We start from the raw sequence: 24361 nt of genomic DNA, 5'->3' as shown, positions 1-24361 counted from the left end.
TAAACTATGCATAATCTTTTTTTTGGTGGGGGGGTTTGCAAGGCAAATGGGGTTAAGTGGCTTGCCCAAGGCCACACAGCTAGGAAATTATTAAGTATCTGAGACCACATTTGAACCCAGGTACTCCTGACTCCAGGGCGGGTGCTTTATCCACTGCGCCACCTAGCTGCCCCTGTGCATAATCTTTGACCTAATGACACCACTACTAAATCTATAATCCCACAGAAACAAAAAAAAAAAAAGAAAAGATCTTATCTATACAAAAATCACATATTTTTGTATGTATATTTGCAATAGCTCTTTTGGTGTTGGCATATAACTAGCAACTAATGGGAAGTCCATCAATCACATTACTAATGTAATGAAATACAATTGTGTTATAAGAAAAAATGAGAGACAGTGTCAGAGAAACCTGGGAAAGCTTTGTATGAAAGTGAAGTGAACAGAACCAAGAGAACAATTTATATAATAATATCAACATTGTAAAAAGAAAATTTTGGAAGCCTAAGGATTCTGATCAATGCAAAGAATCATGATTACAGAGGTGAAGAATGTTTCCTCACCTACTAACAAAGAAGTAATGGACTAAATATGCAGAATGCTAATAATAATAATAACTAACACTTATATGGAGTCTGCTAGGTTTCTTTTTTATTATATTAAACAGCATTTTATGACAGTAAAATAAAAAAGATTATTGTACATGTAACTGTAAAACTATTATGCATAACCTGATATTCCTTTCCAATATACAACAAAATTATCTTGTAAATTTCTTTTTTTCTCCTCTGAAATGGCTACTATTAGACACAAATTCGTATATATATATGTGCATATATGTATGTATATATAAACATGAATATATAAAATTATTTGATACATAATTATATTTATCAGTTCTTTCTCTGGATGCAGATAGCTATTTCTTCAAATTTCCTTTATAGTTAATTTGGGTATTTATAGTAGATGAAATTAACTATTTACTCAAATTCATTCTTAAAACAATAAAACAAAGTTACTGTATATTAGGTTTCAAGGATTGTTCTAAGTGCTTTACAAATATCTCATTTTATCCTCACAGCTTTAGGAAGTAGGTGCTGTTATCTAACTTTATAGAAGAAAAAACTAAAACAAACAAAGTTAAGTGACTTGACCATGGTTCACACAGCTAGGAAGGGTAATGAGTCTGAACCTGAACTCAGTTTTGGGTTTGGTTTTTTTTTTTTTGGCAAGGCAATGGGGTTAAGTGACTTGCCCAAGGCCACACAGCTAGGTAATTATTAAGTGTCTGAGGCTGGATTTGAACTCAGGTCCTCCTGACTCTAGGGCTGGTGCTCTATCCACTGAGCAACCTAGCTGCCCCCTGAGCTCAGTTTTTAATTCCAGGTCTAATTGCACCACTTAACTATCTCTGTATGAATGAGATACACATTTTTGTAGTGTTCAAAGTGGGAATTTGTTTTGCATGACTATACATAATTGTTGCATGGATTTTGTTTTTTTAATATTTTTTTCAGTGACTAGGAGGGCAAGAAAAAACACTTATTAATTGAAAAACTAAAAATCAAAGTCAAAAAACAAATTAAGTTTTGTATAATAGTGGCAGCGGAACTCCATTAAGCACTGTTAGTTTCAAGGTTATCCACTGAATACTATGATAAAGTTACTCTGGCTAGAGTAATCAAAAAGGAGATTAGAACAATGTCTGTACTCTTGCCAATTATCTGATACATAAAAACACTCCAGCGACCCCAAAGAGATCAAAGTTGAAGAGGGAAGGGGATGCCTGGCAGTTAGTTGCTAGGCCCCATATGGAGGACATGAAATTGGTGAGAAAACCTAAAACCTTCCTGGGGAGAAGGAGATGGATGGAAGATGAAGTGAGGAATCTGGTCAAAAGGATAATAAGCTTGCCAGTCCAAAGACAAGATACTCATTATACAAAGATAAGAACCTTTTTTTTTTTATCCCTCCTCCAAACTTTCCGTGTCCTATTTGGGGCATAACTATCCTTCAAATCACTCAAGTTAACAGTCTAAGGAATCATCTTCAATCCTTCTCTTTTCCTCATCACCCATATGAACACTTGTTGGTTCTACTTCCATGATATTTCTTGATACCAATGCCTTTCTCTCTATCCATGTGGCTATTACTAGAGTTCAGATTCTCATCACTGGACTATTGTAATAACCTCATCAATGGATTGTAATAACCTCATCAATGGACTTCTAGCTGCCAGTCTTGCCCTATCTCTAAACAATTCCCCATATAGTTACCAAAATTATCTTCCTAAAGGACAAGTCTAAGTTTGACAATCCCCTGATCCAAAACTTTGTAGGCTCCCTATTGCCTTTAACATAAAAAACAAATTTAAAGGGCAGCTAGGTGGCACAGTGGATAGAGCACTGGCCCTGAAGTCAGGAGGACCTGAGTTCAAATCCGGCCTCAGACACTTAATAATAATTACCTAGCTGTGTGGCCTTGGGCAAGCCACTTCACCCCATTTGCTTTGCAAAAACTAAAAAAAAATTTAATATTCTCCAGAATCTGAATTCATACTACTTTTTAAACTTATTACACGTTGATCACCTTCATGCACAACATAGAGTATATGTTTAGTTTTCTGAATTCAAAATACTGCTTCCATGAAAAACAGGCTGTTCCTACACCTAGAATCTTCAAGAGCTTAGACATTTTCTAGGATTTGTTGGCTACTATCAGAAAACTGCTACCATCACTAAATCTCTCAATAAGCTCACTTATAGTTCACCTAGTTCTTCTCAACTAGGCACAAAAGGGCAAACAGGAGCCAATCTCTCCCTCACTCATTATGACAAGAAATATAAATGAGTTTTTAGGGACTAGTTCACATATGCACTGGTGCTGACTTCCCAAATCCAAGTCAGTGTAAAGTATTACATATCGATGTTAGCCTGGAAGGCTTGTGAGCAGTCTTATCCCAGAAGAAGCATGGTGTGAGAGAAACATTTACCAGTATTTCCTCACAACATAAGTTAGGGGGCAGCTAGGTGACAAAGTGAGGCCCTGGAGTCAGGAGGACCTGGGTTCAAATTTGACCTCAAACACTTAGTAGTTACCTGGCTGTGTGACCTTGAGCAAGTCACTTACCCCTATTGCCTTGCAAAACAAACATGAGTTAGGAGCACTCCTCTTTCCCTCCTGCAATATAGCTTTTCCTAAAAGGAGATAAAGCTGTCCCCTGGCTTCCGTAATACAGCTTCCTAGTCAATAAAAAGTGCCAATCAAAAGAAGCAGGGTTCCTCTGACTTGATGAATCTGTGAAGAACACACAAGATGTGTGATGGTCTTCCTTCACCATATCCTGCCCTGTTGACCAGGACCTTTCCCAAAAGTAGTCAAAGGATGTCATGTCCAGAGAAGTTAAGAGCCATTTATTCTTGTTGCATATCCTTACCATGTTATAGCAAAGGAAACTTGCCTTTGTTAACCTTTCAATATCTTGTGCTGTATTTCATTCAATCTAAACTAAGAAAATGTTGATGCTGGGGCCTTCTCCAACAAATAAGCATCAAAAGCTTATTGAATTTTCTAGTTAGGAACTTACTGAGAGGGAGACTCATTATCCCATACCCATTTTGGCATTCTTGGCTTTGAAATAGGTTTTCATTAATAAGTTCTATGACTATGTATATTGTGACCACTGCCAAATTGGATGCTGCCTGCCAGAGAAGGGCAGAAGCACTAAACAACTCTGAGTTCAGGGTGTACTATCAGCCAGGAAATAAGAACATGAATGCAGATGAAACCTTATGTCCTGTACACTGAAGTTAAGAAAATCATAGAATGGGGTAAAGATGATTTGTGACATTCAGAGAGACTACTATCATATACATGAGAATAGAGCCAAGAATCTGGGATACTGGCCATCTACCAAACCAGAGGAAAGTTGTCATCTCTTTTTGTGTCATTGACCTTTTGGGCAATCTTAATTAAAAGTTGTTCAAATTATAATGGGTAGCTAAGAGGTACAGTGAATAGAGAGCACTGGGTTTGGAATCAGGAAGACTCATTTTCATGAGCTCAAATCTGGCTTGATACAATTGCTGTGTAACCCTGGGCAGGTCGCTTAACCCTGTTTGCCTCAGTTTCTTCATCTGTAAAATGAAATATAGAAGGAAGTGGCAAATCACTTCAGCATCTCTATGGAGAAGACACCAAAATGGGGTCATGAAGAGTCATATATGACTGAGCAACAATAACAATATCATATGCTAATTTATGTGTTTATAATATGTGATATAAATATCAGAATGTATTCTTTCCATAATTTTCAGGTTCTGCAAATTTTTTTTCTGCATAAAGTAGTAGTAAAATTATAGAGCATTTTGTTTTCTGAGTCATCTTAAATATATATCATCTCATTTGATCCTCATAACCCAGCAAATTAGGGTTATTTTTATTTCCATTTCATAGATGAGGAAGCTAAGGTAAAAGAGGTTAAGTGACTTGCTCAGGATCATATGGCTAGTCTGAGGTGGAATTGGAACTCAGGTTTTCCTTACTCCAAGTCTAGTAAGCCACCTTTCTATCTGCAGAGACATAAAGAAAAGATATCACTCAAGAGAGTTTGGGGAAAGACTTATGTCAGGGTAGACAATGGGCACAATCTGGATCAGACAGTGTTTGGGGGTAAAAAGAGTATTCACCAGGAAAAGATAGTAAAAGTGACATTCAAGGGAGACAGGTGTAAGGCATTGGCCCATATCCCTACTGGGAAGGCGGGAAGCAAAAAGGATGGAGAATGTCATAGTGAAAAAAAATGGTTAAATAGAGCAGAGCAATATAATTTGAGAATCCTCCAGTTCCAGGCAATTGAGACATTGACGGGACTCAAGATGTAGTCCATTTGAACAAAATATGATGGCTACTGGGGGAGGCTAGGTGATTCAGTGGATAGAGCACTGACCCTGGAGTCAGGAGTACCTGAGTTCAAATCCAGCCTCAGACACTTAATAATTACCTAGCTATGTGGCCTTGGACAAGCCACTTGACCCCATTGCCTTGCAAAAAAACTAAATAAATAAATAAATAGATAAATAAATAAATAAAGCTAAGATAAAAGAGGTTAAGTGACTTGCTCAGGATCATATGGCTAGTCTGAGGTGGAATTGGAACTCAGGTTTTCCTTACTCCAAGTCTAGTAAGCCACCTATCTATCTGCAGAGACATAAAGAAAAGATATCACTCAAGAGAGTTTGGGGAAAGACTTATGTCAGGGTAGACAATGGGCACAATCTGGATCAGACAGTGTTTGGGGATAAAAAGAGTATTCACCAGGAAAAGATAGTAAAAGTGACATTCAAGGGAGACAGGTGTAAGGCATTGGCCCATATCCCTACTGGGAAGGCGGGAAGCAAAAAGGATGGAGAATGTCATAGTGAAAAAAAATGGTTAAATAGAGCAGAGCAATGTAATTTGAGAATCCTCCAGTTCCAGGCAATTGAGACATTGATGGGACTCAAGATGTAGTCCATTTGAACAAAATATGATGGCTACTGGGGAAGGCTAGGTGATTCAGTGGATAGAGCACTGACCCTGGAGTCAGGAGTACCTGAGTTCAAATCCAGCCTCAGACACTTAATAATTACCTAGCTATGTGGCCTTGGGCAAGCCACTTGACCCCATTGCCTTGCAAAAAAACTAAATAAATAAGTAAATAGATAAATAAATAAATAAGATGGTTACTGCATCAGCTTGTGTAGAGAGGCAGCCTTAACTCCCAAGCTACTCCCTCTTACCTTTTGGACTTGTGAGTGCAAATAGAGGAGGAGTAGGGGGATCCAGAGAGGTATGGTTGCCATGAAAAGTGTGAGAAGTCACCACACTTAAGAGGATAATACTGAGCCAGGGCAGTATAAATGAACTATATGTGTTCAAGGTAAGACCTGTGTCATTAAAAATCTGTTCAGATCACAGAATGGGGTAAAGATGATTTGTGACACTCAGAGAGACTACTATCACATACATGAGAATAGAGCTGAGAATCTGGGATATTGGCCATTTCCTCCTCCCCCTTCTCTCTTAAAAGCACAAATATACTCCTTTCTCGATCAATATTTTCTTCAGGGCTTGTGAAACATTTATCCTTTTATGTAAAAAGTTTATTTTGCCTCGAACCATCAAATATAATAAAACTGTTAGCCAATGGAATTACTCCCCCAAAATGAAGTAGCTACAAAATAATCTAGGACTTCAATCTTGAAACATCTGCAGTGTTTTTGACAATTCCTACCCTCCCTCCCTGTTTCCCCTTCATTGAGAACCTTGTTGAGTGGTTCATTTAGGGAAGTTTGGTCATTTAGAACCCCATATTTAAGTGTTAAGAGTCATGGGAGCAAAAAAGATAGAAAATGATCTTTTTGAATTGATGGTACCTGCTGCAAATTTAGGCTATTGTGGCAAATGTCTTTTAAACTATCCATTTGCTACTGCTTGATATTGTCATGATTTCCTTTGGGTACTATAATATACAGTTCAAGTGATTTATTAACAATCAGTGAATCAAACAAGAGAATGGAATTTCCAAAGGCTGGAGGCAGAGACACGTCATGGAATTTGGAAGTAGCTGGAAGTAGGCAGCTGTAATCTGCCTACCCAGACTGGCCCATGGAGGAGCATCAGGAAAGGGAGATTTCTTTGTCATTTTCTTCCTTGCTTCACATCTAACACAGAACCTGGCAAGAGTAGGTCATTTATGGCAATGTATATGGTGGTGAAAACTATTGGATTCATAATCAAACCACCTAGCTTTTCATCCTAGTTCTTTCACTCACTCTCTCTGACCCTCTCCATTCTAAATCCCAACTGTTCCTTTGTAAAATGGGGGTGGGGGGAATCTTAGATTAGGTACTCCCAAAAGTCCCTTCTAGATCCCTTTTGGTTCCAATGTTCTTTGTTCTCAGGCTATTTCTGCTTCTCACATTCTCTACTTTTCAAGTTTCTTCAAATTCTAATATTCTAACTTCTAAGTTCCTATCCAGCTTTAATTTGCTGATTCTATAAATTGAATAGAATTCCCCAATACTGTAAATAGAAGATTTTGGATAATAGTTTTCTTGATTCTGAAACTCACAAAATTTTCAGTTCCTTGGCCTTGAGCCCCTAAAATAATTTCTGCTGAATCTGGTATTTGTTTATAAGCAGATGGAGATGTGCCAGCCCATAATCAGAAAACTGGTTTCTGGTCCCTCAGTCCTTTGGCACCTATTCTATAAAGCAGGACCTAAAATGGGGCAAACAAAGGGAACAGAAACTTTGATGAACACAAGGAACCATCCTTATCATCCCCCTCTCACCCACCCCCTTGCCTGTCTCCTGCCACCCTGGTCTGAGCTCTTTATACTCAAGAGAATGATGAAATGTTGATAATATCAACTGGTTTTGTAGGCTCTGGTCAGGAATGTGGGAACATTTCCCTGGCTCTTCACACAGTGTAACCACTGGTCCTTTCTGACCCTCTCTCCCTCCTAGGGCCCCACAGCATCCTCTTTTCACCAGTGAATAACAACACTCACAGCCATATCCCATTGGAAGGGAAACTAGAATGTTAAACACTAAAATGTCAAAGCTGTAAGAAACCTCAGAACATATAACATAAATATAATGCTGGAAGAAACTGTAGAACATGGAATATAACCAATTAGAAGTAGAAAAAACTTGAAACTATAAAATGCCTTCTCTCTGAGACTGGAATGGGACCTCTGATCCCCTGCTCAGAACCCCTTGGGCCAAAGGCAGATTCCTTGAAGCTGTGCCTCAGCTCTCTTACCTGTAATATATATATATATATATATATATATATATATATATATATATATATATATATATATATATATATATGAATGTCAGACAGAAGTAATTTTGATGTTCTGAATCCCTGATGATCCACTTTTGCAGATATATGTGGGATGATTTAGGTACCAGAACCAGATGTGTACAGGTAGAAAACAGTTCTGCTATTCTAGGCAGATGGTTTTCCAAGTATAGCCTAGAAGGGGCCAATCCGGTGGTTTCATAATATTCAGAGAATGAGATGGAGGTACCACTACACATCTGGTTCCTTTAGTGTGATATAACATGGAATGAAATTTCCTCCCTCTCCCTGTTTCCTCCTCATCCAACAAAGAATATTTTCCCCCACTGATGATTAAAAGTCTAATACTGGGGGGGTGGCTAGGTGGCGCAGTAGATAAAGCACCTGCCCTGGAGTCAGGAATACCTGGGTTCAAATCCGGTCTTAGACACTTAATAATTACCTAGCTGTGTGGCATTGGGCAAGCCACTTAACCCCATTTGCCTTGCAAAAACCTAAAAAAAAAAACAAAAGTCTAATACTGGTAATTCCCTCAGTTCTTTAGTTAAAAAGTTTTTCTACTTGTGTCCTCTTTTAAAATGAGTGTCTCCAGAAGAGGTAATATTAAGTTAATATTTTAGAATTATGTTATGTCAGTGCTCCAGGGAATCCCAGAAATCATTCAATTCAACCCCCTCATTTTACATGAGATAAACCTGATATTCATCAAGAAGTAACTTGCCCAAAGTTATGCAGTGAATCAGGGGCACCAGAACTAGAATCTGGGTCTCCTGACTCTTATCTCAATGCTAGAATGTCAAAGCTGGACAGGCTCTTAGTGATTATCTTGTCTAATTCCTCCATTTTACAGATAGGGAAACTGAGGCTTAGAAATGAGGACATTGATTCCTAAGAAACAGGGAATCAAGGGCAGAATTAGAGCCAGAACTCAGTCTTCTGAGTCCTCATCCAGGATTCTTAGCACTAGAGCATGATATAGAATCAATCCAATCAAGCCTTAATCAAGTAAAGATGAAAATTCTAGTATTGAATAGAAACAGAAAAACAATAGAGACAGCACCTCTAATGGCCAAGAATTAAAGCATCTCCTCAATGCCTCAATTTTCTGTAAGTCTGCCTCATTTTTTTAAAGGGGAGGGAGGCAAAATATCTTATCCTAAAGAATTTCTACGTCTACAAGAAGTGGAAGAAGCATTTCCTTAAATTATACTGCAAGAACATACATTAATACAGATGATGGTAGTGGTAATAATTCTAAGTGTTGGTTATGATGGTAATGGCTTTAAAAAAAGGTAATTGTCAAAATGGTGATGGTTTGAGTCCTATTAATCCAAGTTACTTACTGACTGACCAATAACTACCTATAAAGGTGGTTTTGCAGACACCATCATGAAGGTCCTCAGAGGGAGGTTAGGGTGGAGAAATGTTTGACTAGTGGCCATATACGAGGTTCCACCCCCATGACCCTCACCTATCTCCTGTCACAATCAGTTCCTTAAACTTCCCTTTACAAGTCCCTCAGTCCCTTTTGGGTTTCCACTGCCCCTGCCTGAGATCCAGAACTTGAAGCCAGGTCCAGACCTTCTCGCTCCCCTCCCCCAGGCTTGCTTCTAACTTTCCATAATCCTTTTCCTAACTAGAATACCTCTACTCGGCCTGATCCCAGACCCCCCTCTCCACTTCTCTGCTCCTTTTATAACCTCACCCCAATCCATGATTTGGGTACAAGTAGCTTCACTTTCCTGGGCCTCAGTTCCCTCATCTGCCAAGTGAAAAGGGGGATGTGAATGAGATGACCTCTTAGGTCCCTTCAAGATCTGGATCTAGACTCCTGCTCACCGCCCCCCCCCCCAGACCTCCTCCCTGCTCCTACACTCCTTTCCCAAGCTCACTCCCCTTGGACCTGCGCCTCCTCAGCGTCCCTGTGGACTGCCCACGCCCACCCTCCCAGCTCAGCCTGGTGGCTCCCACCTGGGCAGGCACTCCCATAATCCGGGCAGCAGTCCCTGGCTGCGCTGCACGCCTGGTCGCAGTAGCAGGCCTGGGGCCCCGGCCAGAGCCCTGCCGCTGTCCAGCCCCGGGAGACGCAGGTCAGGTCCCGGCCCGGACAGCAGCGGCCGAGTTCGCCACAACCCGCTTGGACTCCCGGGACCGATCCCAAAGCCAGGGCCCAGGTCCAGGCCAGTATGGCACCGTGGGCCATGTCCGGAGGAATCCCACTGCTGGGCAGTCCTAGGGAAGGATGGGGAGGGGAAAGGAGGGGAGAGTCAGTCAGGCGGGGCCACAGGTTTCCTCCCTGGGCTGGAACCCAAGTCAGACTAACCTCACGTCACCCATCTCTCCCCGGGTCCAGGTCCGTGAGGATAGCCCCCCAGGTAGATATCCCCAAACTTCCCCTTACTCTCCCTCTCCTCCATATCTGCTATTTCTGCCCCGTAGTTATAACCTGCAAGAAACTGGGGGGGGGGGGGGCACCTCATCCGCCAGAAATCTCAGGATCACAGGGGTTGGCAGAAGCTTTTAGAAATTATCAATTCTTACTCTCTCATTTTACTCAAACTAGAAAGTGGTAGGGACATCTAGTTTCGTGCCTTTTTTTAATCAGGACCTGCAATTTCATTGATGTAAGTAAAACAACTCTAATAACTTCTAGACTTAAAAGTCCCACATAAAGTCACTTGGTCATGTCAGAAGCAGAACTTAATAGCTCTTCCTCAGTTCCAGGATGGCTTTCTCTCCACTACACATTCAATCACTCCCAAGAAGAGTCATACAATGTTAGAGTTGAAAGAGACCAGGGGTTCCAAAGTGTCTGGTCCACTTTGGTAGTCTGGGGAAGCCAGAGGAGAGATCCCTTAGCAAAATAATACATACAATTAAAGATATGAAATTACAAAGAAAACTAAATCTATTGAAAATCCCTTATCAAAATAATGTGTGTGTGTGTGTGTGTGTGTGTTTTCACTGGTCAGAGATTAAGAAACCCTGATCTAGCTTAACCTGTCCATTTGACAAGTATGGAAGTAAACCACAATCCCACCACACTTTCCCAGTTCTGCCAAACACTCCATTTTGGTTCCCATTCCCTTCATTCTCTCAGTTCCAAAACTCCACCCCTAACACAAACATCCAAATCAAATCTGTTGCTCAAATATCTCCTGTTCTAATGTCCTTCCCACACAAACAGAGAGGTGAGGTACACCTGCTATTCCTTCCACTTCTGTTCACATAATTTCCCAGGTCAATGTTCTATTCTTCCTTTCCCAGTTGGTTTAGTGCTCTGAACTGTTCCCCCACCCTAAATAGCTACTCCATTTTTGGGTCTTCAAGCTTGAAGGGACACACACACACACACACAGTCTCTCTCTCTCTCTCTCTCTCTCTCTCTCTCTCTCTCTCTCTCTCTCTCTCTCTCTCTCTCTCTCTCTCCAAGAAGTCCTAGACACTAACCAATACTTTTTCTGGGCTGGTATCTTGGGGATTTGGCATAGAAAGTAGGACCAGTTAGTAATCTGAGCTTTCTCATTCCCTGAGGTTCAGGCAGGAAGGACCTAATCAATCCTAGCCAAATTCAGGGAGATAAACTCTAGCAGCCCTGGGGAGGGAAATGGAACTGTTGAGGTTTCTGATAGGCTACAGATAGGGATTCACTGAGCTCAACTGTATTTGTGTGTGTGTGTGTGTGTGTGTGTGTGTGTGTGTGTGTGTGTGTGTGTGTGTGTTCCTGCTCATCCAAGAAACAAGAATAATGAGAGTTTCTATGGTAGGTTGCCAATAAGACAGCCTTGGATTCTAAGGGTAACACCCCCGCCTATGCCTCCTTTTTTCATACCTAACAGACTCAGAACTCTGAACAGTCCAGATGATGAGGGGAGAGGAGAAAATAAGGAGGGTAAGAAGATGAAGGAGAAAGGAGCTTGGTTGAAATAGTAGTTTGAGCTTAAGGAAACACTTCAAAAAAGTCTGTACTTCTTGAAAAATAAATAGATCTCCAGGAGAGAAGATGCCATCTTTTCATGGCACTGAATTATCTTTATATCTACAAATGGGAAAAACTTCCTCTCAATCAGCATTTACTGAGCATCAATACACCCCTAATTCACAACAGTCATCCACAGAGTAAAGCATACAACCAATATACAAGTGAAGACTGTATAAGGAGACTTCAAGACTCCAGAAATTGAGGACCCAAGGAAAGGATTCAAGGCAAACCAGTTTCCTATTGAATTCAACTCTATAGCAAGTGGTGTGAAACAGGCAAGATACTCCTAAGGTCTCTGGTTCTCATCTCCCTCCCCTGTATAGAAAAAATTGGCATAATCTTGTATCAGTGTCCAGTAGCAGAATGGGCTGCTTCAGGATGTAGTGGGTTCCCTGTCCGGGGAGGTATTAAAGCAGAAACTGGCTAATTACTCTGGAATTCTATTATTCTGCTTTCACTTTGGTGCCCAGCATCTCCCATGTGATCAGGTGACAGGGACCTCCACCCAAACTGGATAAGAAATAGGGGCAGTCCCTTGTTAAGAGAAAAGTACTAGGAAATGTATTCTATAAAGTGGCTAAATGGAAAGCAGCACATTGAATCTACCTGAAAGGATGACTCATTTGGGTTCCTTAAAAATCTAGATTTCCTTATCTTGCTTCTATCTTCATCATCCCACCAGGTTTTTGATAACAGAGCAATTGGTGACCCAGTTCTCAGCTGATCTTCCACATCAGTCCCATTTGTGAGGTCCTTGGAGTAATAGGGGAGGGGAGGGTAATTTGGCAGTATTTTCACAGACACACAAAGACCAGCCTATTCTTCCTCTCAATCCTATCAGCTGGAAGAGAAAGAAATGGGACCACCCCTACTTCTTGTCTTGCCCAGTTTGGATTGGGCTCCCTGTCACCTGAGCACATGGGAGATTCTGTGCACCAAAGGGAAGGCAGAATCATTGAATTTCAGAAGCAGAGGTGACCTTTGGAGGATGCCTACTGACAAATAGCCAGCGTATGCTTTTCACTTCCCCTGACAGGGAACCCTCTATTTCCTGAACCAGTTCTGTTCCTTTTGGACACTGGTTAGGAAGTTTTCCCTACAGGGACCCTAAATCTGCCGGGAGATTCTGTGCACCAAAGGGAAGGCAGAATCATTGAATTTCAGAAGCATGCCTACTGACAAATAGCCAGCGTATGCTTTTCACTTCCCTTGACAGGGAACCCTCTATTTCCTGAACCAGTTCTGTTCCTTTTGGACACTGGTTAGGAAGTTTTCCCTACAGGGACCCTAAATCTGCCTACCTGTAACTTCTTCCCATTCATGATAGTTTTGCTTGCTAAGACCAAGCAATACAAGTGCAATATATTATCCATATAAGAAGACTGTTAAGTTTCTTAAGTCTCCCCTTCTTCGAGATAAAGATCCAGTTTCTTCAAACAATTCACATTAACTCAACACCAATGCGGAGGAAAATAAAGTAATCAGAGATATTTTGCCCAACTGTATGTCAATAAATCTGACTATAAGTGAAATGGATGAATATTTACAAAAATTAAAATGACCAGATTAACAGAAGAGGAAATGAAATACTTAAATAGTCCTATTTCAGAAAAAGAAATTGAATAACTCATCAATGAACTCCCTAAGAAAAACTCTCCAGGGCCAAATGAATTTACAAGTGATTTCTACTAAACATTTAAAGGACAATTAATTCCAATCCTATATAAATTATTTGAAAAATGGGTAAAGGAGTTCTGCTAAATTCCTTCTATGACACCAATATGGGATTGAGACCTAAACCAAGAAGAACCAAAACAGACAAAGAAAATTATAGACCAATTTCCCTAATGAATATTGATGAAAAAATTTAGCAAAGAGATTACAGTAAATTATCACTAAAATAATACAGAGATTAAAGTAAGTTATCACTAAAATAATACACTATGATCAGGTAGGATTTATACCAGAATGCCAGGATGGTTCAACATTAGCAAAATAGTCAACCATAATTTATCAAGTATAAAACTAACAGGAATTATATGATTATCTCTATAGATGCTGAAAAAAGATTTTGATAAAATATGGCATTTATTCCTATTTAAAAAACATTAGAGAACACAGGAATAAATTGAGTTTTTCTATCAGCAAACATAATATATAATGGGAATAAGCTAGAAAAATTCTCAATAAGATAAAAGAAGAAACAAGGATACCCATTATCACCACTTTTATTTAATACTGTATTAGAAATGTTAGTTTTAGCAATAATAAAAGAAAAAGAAATTGAAGAAATTTAAATACACAGTGAAGAAACAAAATAATCCACATATTGTATGCTTTTCTGTCCCCTTACCATTCTATTCACCCACTTTATTTTTTGGGTTTTGTTTTTTTTTTTGCAAGGCAGATGGGGTTAAGTGGCTTGCCCAAGGCCACACAGCTAGGTAATTATTAAGTGTCCGAGACCGGATTTGAACCCAAGTACTCCTGACTCCAGGGCCGGTGTTTTATCCACTGCGCCCACCTAGCCGCCCCCTATTCACCTACTTTAGACCTACTGAGGTTGCCTGTGCCCTTCCTAAAATGTGTAATTGTAACTGAAGTCAAATGTTCTAGGTATCCTCTGATGAGGGCAGAATACAGTGGTACTATCATTTCCTGTGGACACTATGCCTCTATTAATGCTATCTAAGATAGTATAAGCTTCCTTTTCCTGCCATGTCATACTGGAGGCAGGTCCACTGCTCATCTATTACCAACAAAACTCCATATTCCTCACTAAGATACACAAATACTCTTGGAACCCTATTCCACTTTACTCAGTATATGTGAAACAAAAATTCTTTCCACAGGACTACCTCCCTTACTTGGACACTGGGTGTGGAAAAGAAAATGGGAGAAAGGGGTGGCTAGGTGGCGCAGTGGATAAAGCACCGGCCCTGGAGTCAGGAGTACTTGGCTTCAAATCCGGTCTCGGACACTTAATAATTACCTAGCTGTGTGGCCCTGGGCAAGCCACTTAACCCAATTTGCCTTGCAAAAAAACCTAAAAAATAAAAACTGGAAGAAAGAATGTAATCCCTGCATAAGCCACCAGGTGGTGATCGGAGTTCAGGCTGCTCCAGCTCCCCTCAGTTCCTCTGAAAGCATACAAATAAAGATTGACTGCCTTAGTCCTCTGCTCAAATGCAGGACCTCATTTAGACAAAAGTTCCAGTCTACTCCCCATCTATCACTCTGGATTGGTGGGAACAGAACAGTTTGAATTTCCTGAGGTTTACAGTTTCCTAATGCTTTGACTTTAGGTTTCATCTCAGCTTGCTTAGCCTAAGATTGAAAATATAAAAATCTCCATAAATTGTTTGGCTCGAACCCCCAATTCCCATTAAGATTTTTGTCTCCTTCCCAGTTTTGAGTGACCCAAAAATGACTATGTACTCACAATATAGATTAGAATACACTTACTGAATGGAACTGAAAACAAAAGAATATATCATTAAAACACCCAAGGGGCTGAATACATCCTTTTCAATAAAGGTCTAAAATTTCCATTCCTCAGCTTCAGTAATTCTGGTAAAAGTCATAGCTGTTAATTTCACTTTTACGGAGGGAATAGACAGACTCAGAAGCTGTGTTCAAAGGATGGTTATCAGGTTATCACCCTAATATCAAAGTCACAAAGAGAAGAAATGATACAGTGAATCCCAGCCCAACATTTACAGAAAACTTGAGCACATTTTGGTCCATTTTCCAAGCAAATCTAGAAGTTCAGTGGTCACCAACCATCCTTTTTGTTATCCCTATGGCCTGGGCACCCATGAATTACTGTTTTTAAATTCACCGCCTGAGCTATGATTTACATATCTTTTCTAAGTCCTCTTTTGTCTCTTCTGGGGTGATTCCTAGGAAGCATGTTTACAATCTTTGTTCAAAAAATTTGTTGAATAATATTTATGATATTATATAGTTCCCTTTTTTGTAAAAGACCCAAGAAATTCATTCTTGTCCCCCTGTATTCACATATCTCTCTGATAACTAAAAATGGTAAGAGATTGTAAGCAAATCAAGTTGTTTCAAGCATGAATACTATTTTCTCAATTATTCCCAATATTCATCCTCCATTTAATAAGATCAGTCATTCAGTTTCCCACAAATATTTAAGTCAAATTCTTACTTCTGTGTCTTCACTTAAGTCCCATGCCTAGAAAGTCTTCTCCCCTCCTCTTTGCCTCTCCAAATTCTACTCATTCTTTTTTTTTTTTTTTTTTGGTTTTTGCAAGGTAATGGGGTTAAGTGGCTTGTCCAAGGCCACACAGCTAGGTAATTATTAAGTGTCTGAGGCTGGATTTGAACTCAGGTACTCCTGACTCCAGGGCCATCAACTCATTCTTTAAAACCAGTTCAAGTTCCAACTTCTACTAGTTATTTCTCCAATTACTCCAATCCTCATTGATCTTTTTCTGCTCTGAAAATCCATAGCACTTAACCACATCCCTTAGAACTTAGATACACTTTGTATAATTCTGTGTCTGAATCTTTTTTCCTCAACTAGACTATGAGTTCCTGGAAAGTAGAGATTATGTGTCATAATTGTATCTTGCACAGTACCTAAAATATATATATATGTATATCCTTGAGCACAGAATAAGTGCTCAATGCTTATTAATTGTTTAAGCCTAAAATCTAACCTTTACCCTCACTGGGAACTAAAAGAACAATTACTGTGATTTCATCAATTGAAAGCAACATGGGGACTTACAGTCATTGGATGAAAGCAGATGACAAAACACAGATTTTTCTGAGATTGGTCAAAAGACTCAGACATATGTTTGGGCCTACATATACCATGGCAGAACAGTTCAGAAACACTCATTCCACCAGCAGCCCCATTAAGAAGAGGTGGAAATTCCAGGGGTAAAGGATTGCCAAGAGGGAATTGCCTTAAAAAAATCAAAAGATCTTAAGTTTCATCAGTAGCAGTAGCAGTGTCCATCAGAAAGAGCAGTTCAGTTCTCAGAGTACCAGTAGAAAGGCATAGTTTCAAAACTCTACAGGGGCACTAATCCTTAGAGTCCAGAAGAGAACTACACCAGTAAGAATTTCATAAGTCTTCCACAAAGCAAGGAAAGGGCTTCAAGGTCTTCAAGGTCTCAGAGACCTTGTGTGTGAAAGGGGAAAATGCCCATCTAATTTAGAGGAAAGTGTTTATATATCAACTATCCTTACAATATCTTCTTAGTAAAGTTTTTATCTAAAGGCTAATTTTCTGACTGATAATCAATGGGGATTTACCTGGTGGGATCTTTTAGGCAATACTAGGAAACAAGTTATCCCTATGTCTCTGAGGATAGGAGGAAGAAGAAGATAGGGAGGTGGCACACCTCTAGGGACTCAATCTATCAGGACCAGGAGGAATTGGAGAAATTAGAGAAGATGGGGAAAGGGGTATATACTCAATTTTTTCATCATTGCTTATGATGCAGCAAAATACCTAAGAGTTATTCATGGATAGTAAAAAGAATGAAAAACTTAAAATGCCTGAGAAGTGGTTTTGAATTTCAGTTCTGATATCACATAGCAGGTATGTAATTATCAGCAAATGATTTTACTTCTCTGGGACTTAGTTTTCTCATCTATAAAATGGGAAACATAATTATACTAACTACCTTACCAGGAAGTAGAAAATGCTAAGTTTTATAAAACATGAGTTGTCTGGGGAGTGAGATGAAAGATATTAAAATCATATCTAGGAATATGGCACCTGGGACAAACTGGGGAGAGGGGGAGAACAGAATCTGAGCAAAGGTCATGAGATTAATCTTGGGAAAGGAGAAGGGTAAGGAAAGACTAGGGAAGAACTCCCATAGGGTTCAAAAAAGACTTTGGGATCCCACTTGTGAGGTCCACTAGTCTTCACTTTCATTGTACTATGCATGACTTTTCTCTGAGTCCTTCATTGTTGAGTAAAATCACTCCAGGGGTGGGGCAGAATGGGGCACCCATTCTGATCCTCCACTATTCTGTATACACCAACCCTCCTGCTATTGATACTACCACCTCCCTTAGAAAAGGCATCATGAGTAACCTCCCTTAATCTAAGAAGACGCAGCAGACAGACCAAGAAGCAATAAAAGAGAGGACTAGGTAAGGTAGCAGCAACAACTGTTTCTGATATAGACCAATGGTTCAGGATAAGGGTAGCTGGGAAGTCAAGTAGCTCATTTGTGTCCAAAATCCTTAACTTTCCATCCCAAGATTTCAGACTCTTTTGAACCACCCCTTACCCCCTGGCTCCATATTACTGTGTTAATTCCCTCTATCTGAAGTGACTTGGACAATTCATTTTTTTGCAAACTCTTACCTTAATCTAACCTCAGCTGTTGAGAGAGAAGCCATAGAAAAGAAGCAATAGAAGAAATTTCCTGACCCAGAGTTCACCAAAACAAAGGATTGTTTTATTAAGATCCTAGCTTTTGTTCCTGGAATGATTCTTCTTTCCCACACACTTGATAGTCACTGGGGCTGTAAACTTTGGAACAGACTCTTCAGAGGAGTTATCTACAATGTTAATATGAATAACTTTTTAAAATTATTTTTCAATTTTCAACCTTTTATGTTTTCTTCCTTCCCATCCTAGCACTGAAAAAAAAGAAAAGAAAAACAAAATCTCTGTAACAAATAAGAATCATCAGGAAAAACAAATTCTCACATTGGCTACATTCAAAAATGTTTGTCTCATTCTGCATATTATTCTATCACCTTTCTGTAAAGAAATGGGTAGTTTTCCTCAGCCTTGGTCCTCTAGAATTATGACTGATCACTGAATTGAACTGAGTTCTTAATCACTTCAGAATTGTTTATTTTACAATGTTGGTGTTATTCTACAAGTTTTTCTATTACCATTCATTTCATTCTATGTCAGTTCATTCAAGTATTCCCAGGTTTTGGGCGGGGGGGGGTTTTAGGTTTTTGCAAGGCAGATGGGGTTAAGTGGCTTGCCCAAGGCCACACGGCTAGGTAATTATTAAGCGTCTGAGACCAGATTTGAACCCAGGTACTCCTGACTTCAGGGCCGGTGCTTTATCCACTGCACCACCTAGCCACCCTATTCCCAGGTTTTTCTGAAACTTTTTCATCAGTTGTTAGAGCATCATAGAATTCCATTTTATTCATGTGTCATAATTTATTTGGCTATTCTCCAACTGAAGAACAACTCCCCCTCCCCTCAGTTTCCAGTACTTAACCACTACCAAAAAAATCTTTAATAACTATTTTGTACATTATAGGACATTTTCTTATTCCTTTGAACTGTTCAGAGTATAGGCAAAAATTGTAATATCACTGTGTCAATGAATAGAAACTTTGGAGGCATAGTTCTAAATTGTTTTCCAGAATAGTTTGACCAATTTATGGTTCCAATAAGAGTGAATTTTTAAGACAGTTATGTGTTGCAGGGGGTAGTGTGCTGGGTCTGGAGTCAGAAAGATTCATCTTCCTGAGTTCAAATCCAGCCTCTAGCTGTGTGATGCTAGTCAAGTCACTTAATTCCATTTGCCACAATTTCCTCATATGTAAAATGAACTGGAAAAAAAAGAAACATTAAACCATTTCCAAAATCTTTGTCAAGAAAACCCCAAAAGGAGTCACAAAGAGTTGGACAAGACTAAATAAGAGTGTGCCTCCTTTTCCAACCCCCGTCCAACATTTCAGTTTCCTTTTTTGTCAACTTTGTTAATCCAATGAGTATAAGGTAAAATCTGGAGTAACTTTAATTTTTATTTCTCTAATTAGTGAGCTATACCATTTTTTCCATATGGCTATAGACTGCCTGTATTTCTTCTTTATAAAACTTTGTATGCTTTGATTATCCCTTTAATGTCCTTTAACTATATGAATCTCTATTACTAATTAAATTCACTTAATTTTTTTCTTTCAAAAAGATTTTCAGTGAAATTTGCAAGTAGATTGAGAGCATTTTATGAAATGTCTTCCTACAACAGAGGAGTTGAAAAAATTCATGTTAGAAGGTGGAATCAAGATGGTGGAGGGAATTGATCATATCTGCTGAGTTCTCCCAATCCAAACTTCGAAACAACATTATAAAAAATGACTCAAATAAAATTCTGATAAAAATAAATAAAATTCTGGGATAATAAAAAAAGTCACATTATTCTCATTTTTCTACAGGAAAATTGCCCTGATATCCTAGAAGCAGAAGACAAAGTAGAAATTGAGGGAATCCACTGATCTCCCCCAGAAAGAGATCCCAAAAAAAATCCCTCCAGGAATATTATAGCCAAGTTCCAGAACTCCCAAGTCAAAGAGAAAATATTACAAGCAGCCAGAAGGACACAACTCAAATATCATGGAGCTGCAGTCAGGATCACACAGGACTTAGCAGCAACTACATTAAAAGCTCGTAGAGCTTGGAATATAATACTCCGGAAGGCAAAAGAGCTTAGAATGCAACCGAGAATCAACTATCCAGAAAAACTGAATGTCCTCTTCCAGGGGGAAAAAGATGGACTTTCAATGAACCAGGGGAATTTCAAATGTTCCTGTTAAAATGGCCAGAGCTGAACAGAAAGTTTGATCTTCAAATACAGGCCTCAGGTGGAGCATAGAGAGTGGAGGAGAAGGGTAAAATATGAGGGACTTAATGATGATTAACTACATGTATTCCTGCATAGAAAAATGATACTGATAATATAAGAAACTTATCATTTAATAGAGCAGGTAGAAGGAGCTTTTATAAATGAAGCACAGGAGAGAGCTGAATTTGAAGATACAATGTATTGTAAAAATGGAGTCAATGGCTAAAAGGTAAATGTAATGGGAGTAAGAGAAAGGAGAGGTAGAATGGCTAAGATATTTCATATAATAAGTTTTTTTATTACAACGAGCTATTGCAATGATACGGAAGGCAGGAAGGTGAGGGGGAATTAGGGAACCTTCGCTCTCATCAGAGGTGGCTTGGAGAGAAAACAGCATATATATTCAATGGGGTATAGACAACTAGAATAAGGAGGGGGGGATGGGGAAGGGGGGGATGTGAGTGATGGAGGAGAGGGTGAACTGTGGGGGAGAGAGGTCAAATATAATACATTTTCTTTTTTTACTTCTTGCAAGGGGCTAGGATTGGATGGCCTGTCCCGGACCACAGGGCCCAGTGGTTGCTGGGCCTTGGGGTGGTATGGGGGCTCTTGGCCCCAGGGCCGGTGATCAGTCTGCTGTGCCACTCAGCTACCCTACAGTACATTTAAGAAGAGGGGAAGAGTGCATTTAAGAAGAGGGAAAGAGTGAAAGGAGAGAAAAAAATAGTAGTAGGGAAAAATGAATGGAGGGAGTTGCAATCAGCAATGGTAACAGTGGAAAAATATAGAAGTAGCTTTTGTGATGAACTTATCCTAAAGGATGTGACCCACCCGCGACAGAGCTGGTGGTGTTGGAACACAGACTGAAGCACATTTTTTTAATTATTATTACTATTTGGGGGGGGGGGTTTGCAGGACAGATGGGGTTGGGTGGCTTGCCTAGGGCTGCACAGCTGGATGATTGTTGGGTGTCTGAGGCCAGATTTGAACCCAGGTGCTCCTGACTCCAGGGCAGGTGCTCTGTCCATTGTGCCATCTAGCTGCCCCTATAATTATAATTATTATTATTATCATTATCATTATCATTATTATATTTTATTTTGGGGGGTTTTTTGGTTTTTGCAGGGCAATGGGGTTGGGGTGGTTTGCCCAGGGTCACACAACTGGGTTATTGTTGGGGCCGGATTTGAGCTCAGGTGCTCCTGACTCCAGGGCCAGTGCTCCATCCACTGTGCCACCTATTATTATTCTTTAATTTTGATTTTAATTTTTTATCTTTGTAACTGCAAAATAAAAGACTGTTCAAATGTGTATAGAAAAAAGGAAATCTATCTTTGCATATAATTTGGGTGGGGAGAAAAGAAAAGATGGAAAGACAAAAGAAGAAATAAGGTGGGAAAATGAGCAAACAACAAAAAGAGAACCTCACTATAAAAACTTTCTATGAATTGGAAATTGAGGGAATGCTCATCAATTGGGGAATAATTGAGCAAGATGAGGTATATAAATGTAATGGAATACTATTTTGCTATAAGAAATGATGACCAGGTGGATGTCAGAAAACCCTGAAAAGACTTATGTGAACTGATGCAGAGTGAAGTGAGCAGAAGAAAGAGAACTTTGTATAAAGTAACAACAACATTGTAAAATGATCAACTATGATTGTCTTGGCTCTTCTTATCACTACCAAAAGATTCATGACAGAAAATACTGTTCATATTCAGAGAAGAAACTATGAAGTCTCAATACAGATTGAGGCATGTTATTTTTCACTTGTTTTTTTGTTTTTGTTCTTCATGACTTTTCCCTTTGTTTCTGTTACTTTTTTCACAGCGTGACTAATGTGGAAATATGTTTAGCATGTTTGCAAATGTATAAGTTATGTGGCCTTCTATCTTGGGGAGGGAGGATGAGAGAGGAAGAAAATTTTAACTAGAAATCTTTCAAAAATGAATGTTGAAAATTATCTTTACATGTAATTGGAAAAGATAAAATACTAGTTACTAAAATAAAATAAAATAAATGAAAAGTTTCTATGGAACTAGGGCAGCTCAAAATACAAAATCAGAAGAACAATGACTTGGAAACATCTTCAACCAAAACCTCAGAAGGAAAAAGAAATCTAACCTGGATTCAAGCCAAATAAGAATTCCTAGAAAAGCAAAAGAAAAAAATTGAATAAAAGAGAAAAACAATTAAATCAAATGGAAGCAGTAGGGAAAAAAATTGGGAAAAGAAATTATAACAATTCAAGTAAATTATGAAAAAAGGATTAGCAACTTGGTAAAAGAGGTACAAAACCTTAATAAAGAAAATTATTATTTAAAAAGCAGAATTGGTCAAGTGGAGGGTAATGATCCATTAATAGATCAAGAAATAATTAAAGTCAGGGCAGCTAGTGGTGCAGTGGATACAGCACCAGTCCTAGAGTTAGGAGAACCTGAGTTCAAATTCGACCTTTTAATAATTCTTAAAAATTCAACACTTAATAATTACCTAGTTGTGGGGTAGCTAGGTGGCGCACTGGATAAAGCACCGGCCCTGGAGTCAGGAGTACCTGGGTTCAAATCTGGTCTCAGACACTTAATAATTACCTAGCTGTGTGGCCTTGGGCAAGCCACTTAACCCCATTTGCCTTGCAAAAAAAAAAAACCTAAAAAAAATAATAATTACCTAGTTATGTAATAATTACCTAGCTCTGCTTAGGCAAAGCCACTTAACCCCACTGCCTTGCAAAAACCTTAAAAAAAAAATTAAAGTCAATAGTTTGAAAAAATAGAAGAAAATGTGAACTATCTCATTAGGAAAATAAATTACCTGGAAAATATATTAAAGAAAGATAATTTAAGAATTATTGGACTAATTCAAACTCATGTTTTTAAAAAAATAACTCATGCAAAATATTTCAAGAAATTATAAAGGAAAACTTCCCAGATATCATAGAACAAGATGGCAAAGTAAAATTAAAAGAATTCGCTAATGACCTCCCATAATAACAACTCCCAGGAATAATAATATTCCAAACAACCAGAAAGAAATTATTCAAATATCATGAAGTAATAATCAGGATCACACAACTTTAATAGCTACCATTTTAAAGGAGTGAAGGGGTTAGAATATGATATTCTAGAAGGCAAAGAAGCTAAAACTTAAACCAAAAATAAACTGCCCAGCAAAACTGACTATAGTCCTACAAAGGAAAAAAATAAACAACAAAATGGAAAACTTTCAAGAATTTCTCATTTAAAGATCAGAGCTGAACAGAAAAGTTGACACTCAAGTACAAGACTCAAGAGAAACACGAAAAGGTAAACATGGAAGAGAAAGCATAAGAAACTTAACAAGGTTAAATTGTTTACATTTCTATATGGAGACATTAAACATATGATGAACAAGAATATTGTTATTTTTAGGGCAGTTATAGTCTACATATAGGTAGAAGGCCTGGATGGGTGTGAGTCTATTATGTAGGAATGAGCTTAAAAAAAAGGATGGAAGAGTGAAAAGGAGGAATGTATCAGGAGAAGGGAGAAAAGAGAGAAAAGAGAAAACATGGGAAAGTATCTCACATAAAAGAGCTTTTATTTTATTGTAAAGGGGAAAATGGAGGAGAAAGGGCAATGCTTGAACCTCACTCTCATCTGATCATCTGAACTGGTTCAAAGAGTAAAATACTGAGAGTGAGAGAGAGAGAGAGAGAGAGAGAGAAATTCATCTAACCCATCAGGGAACTAAGAGAGGAAGAAGCTAATAGAAAGGGCACAGGGAATGGTAAGGGGGAGGGCAGATTGTTTTATTAAATAAACGTGTCCTCTGAGAAACTGGATCATAACTAGAAAAATAATAGGTTATGTAGCCAAGGAGCCACTCTTTCTGCTAATGTAAATTCTACCTGAGAATCTCTTAGCTTCTAGGAAATATTTCCTGGAC

At 38.9% G+C, this 24361-nt stretch overlaps 1 protein-coding gene across 1 annotated transcript in view; it reads right to left on the bottom strand.

Moving 5' to 3' along the window:
• Nucleotides 1-10058, bottom strand: part of LOC141504863 (somatomedin-B and thrombospondin type-1 domain-containing protein-like) — a 32353-nt gene extending 22295 nt beyond the window's left edge. Inside the window, exon 1 of the mRNA XM_074210218.1 lies at nt 9827-10058. Coding sequence (XP_074066319.1) covers nt 9827-10058 — 232 coding nt within the window. The remainder of the gene's footprint in view (nt 1-9826) is intronic.
• Nucleotides 10059-24361: the final 14303 nt, after the last annotated feature.

The sequence above is a fragment of the Macrotis lagotis genome, chromosome 1 (assembly GCF_037893015.1).
Source record: "Macrotis lagotis isolate mMagLag1 chromosome 1, bilby.v1.9.chrom.fasta, whole genome shotgun sequence".
Classification (NCBI taxonomy): Eukaryota; Metazoa; Chordata; class Mammalia; order Peramelemorphia; family Peramelidae; genus Macrotis; species Macrotis lagotis.
Note: the sequence above shows the minus strand (reverse complement) of the source record. Positions and strands in the feature narration are given on the sequence as shown.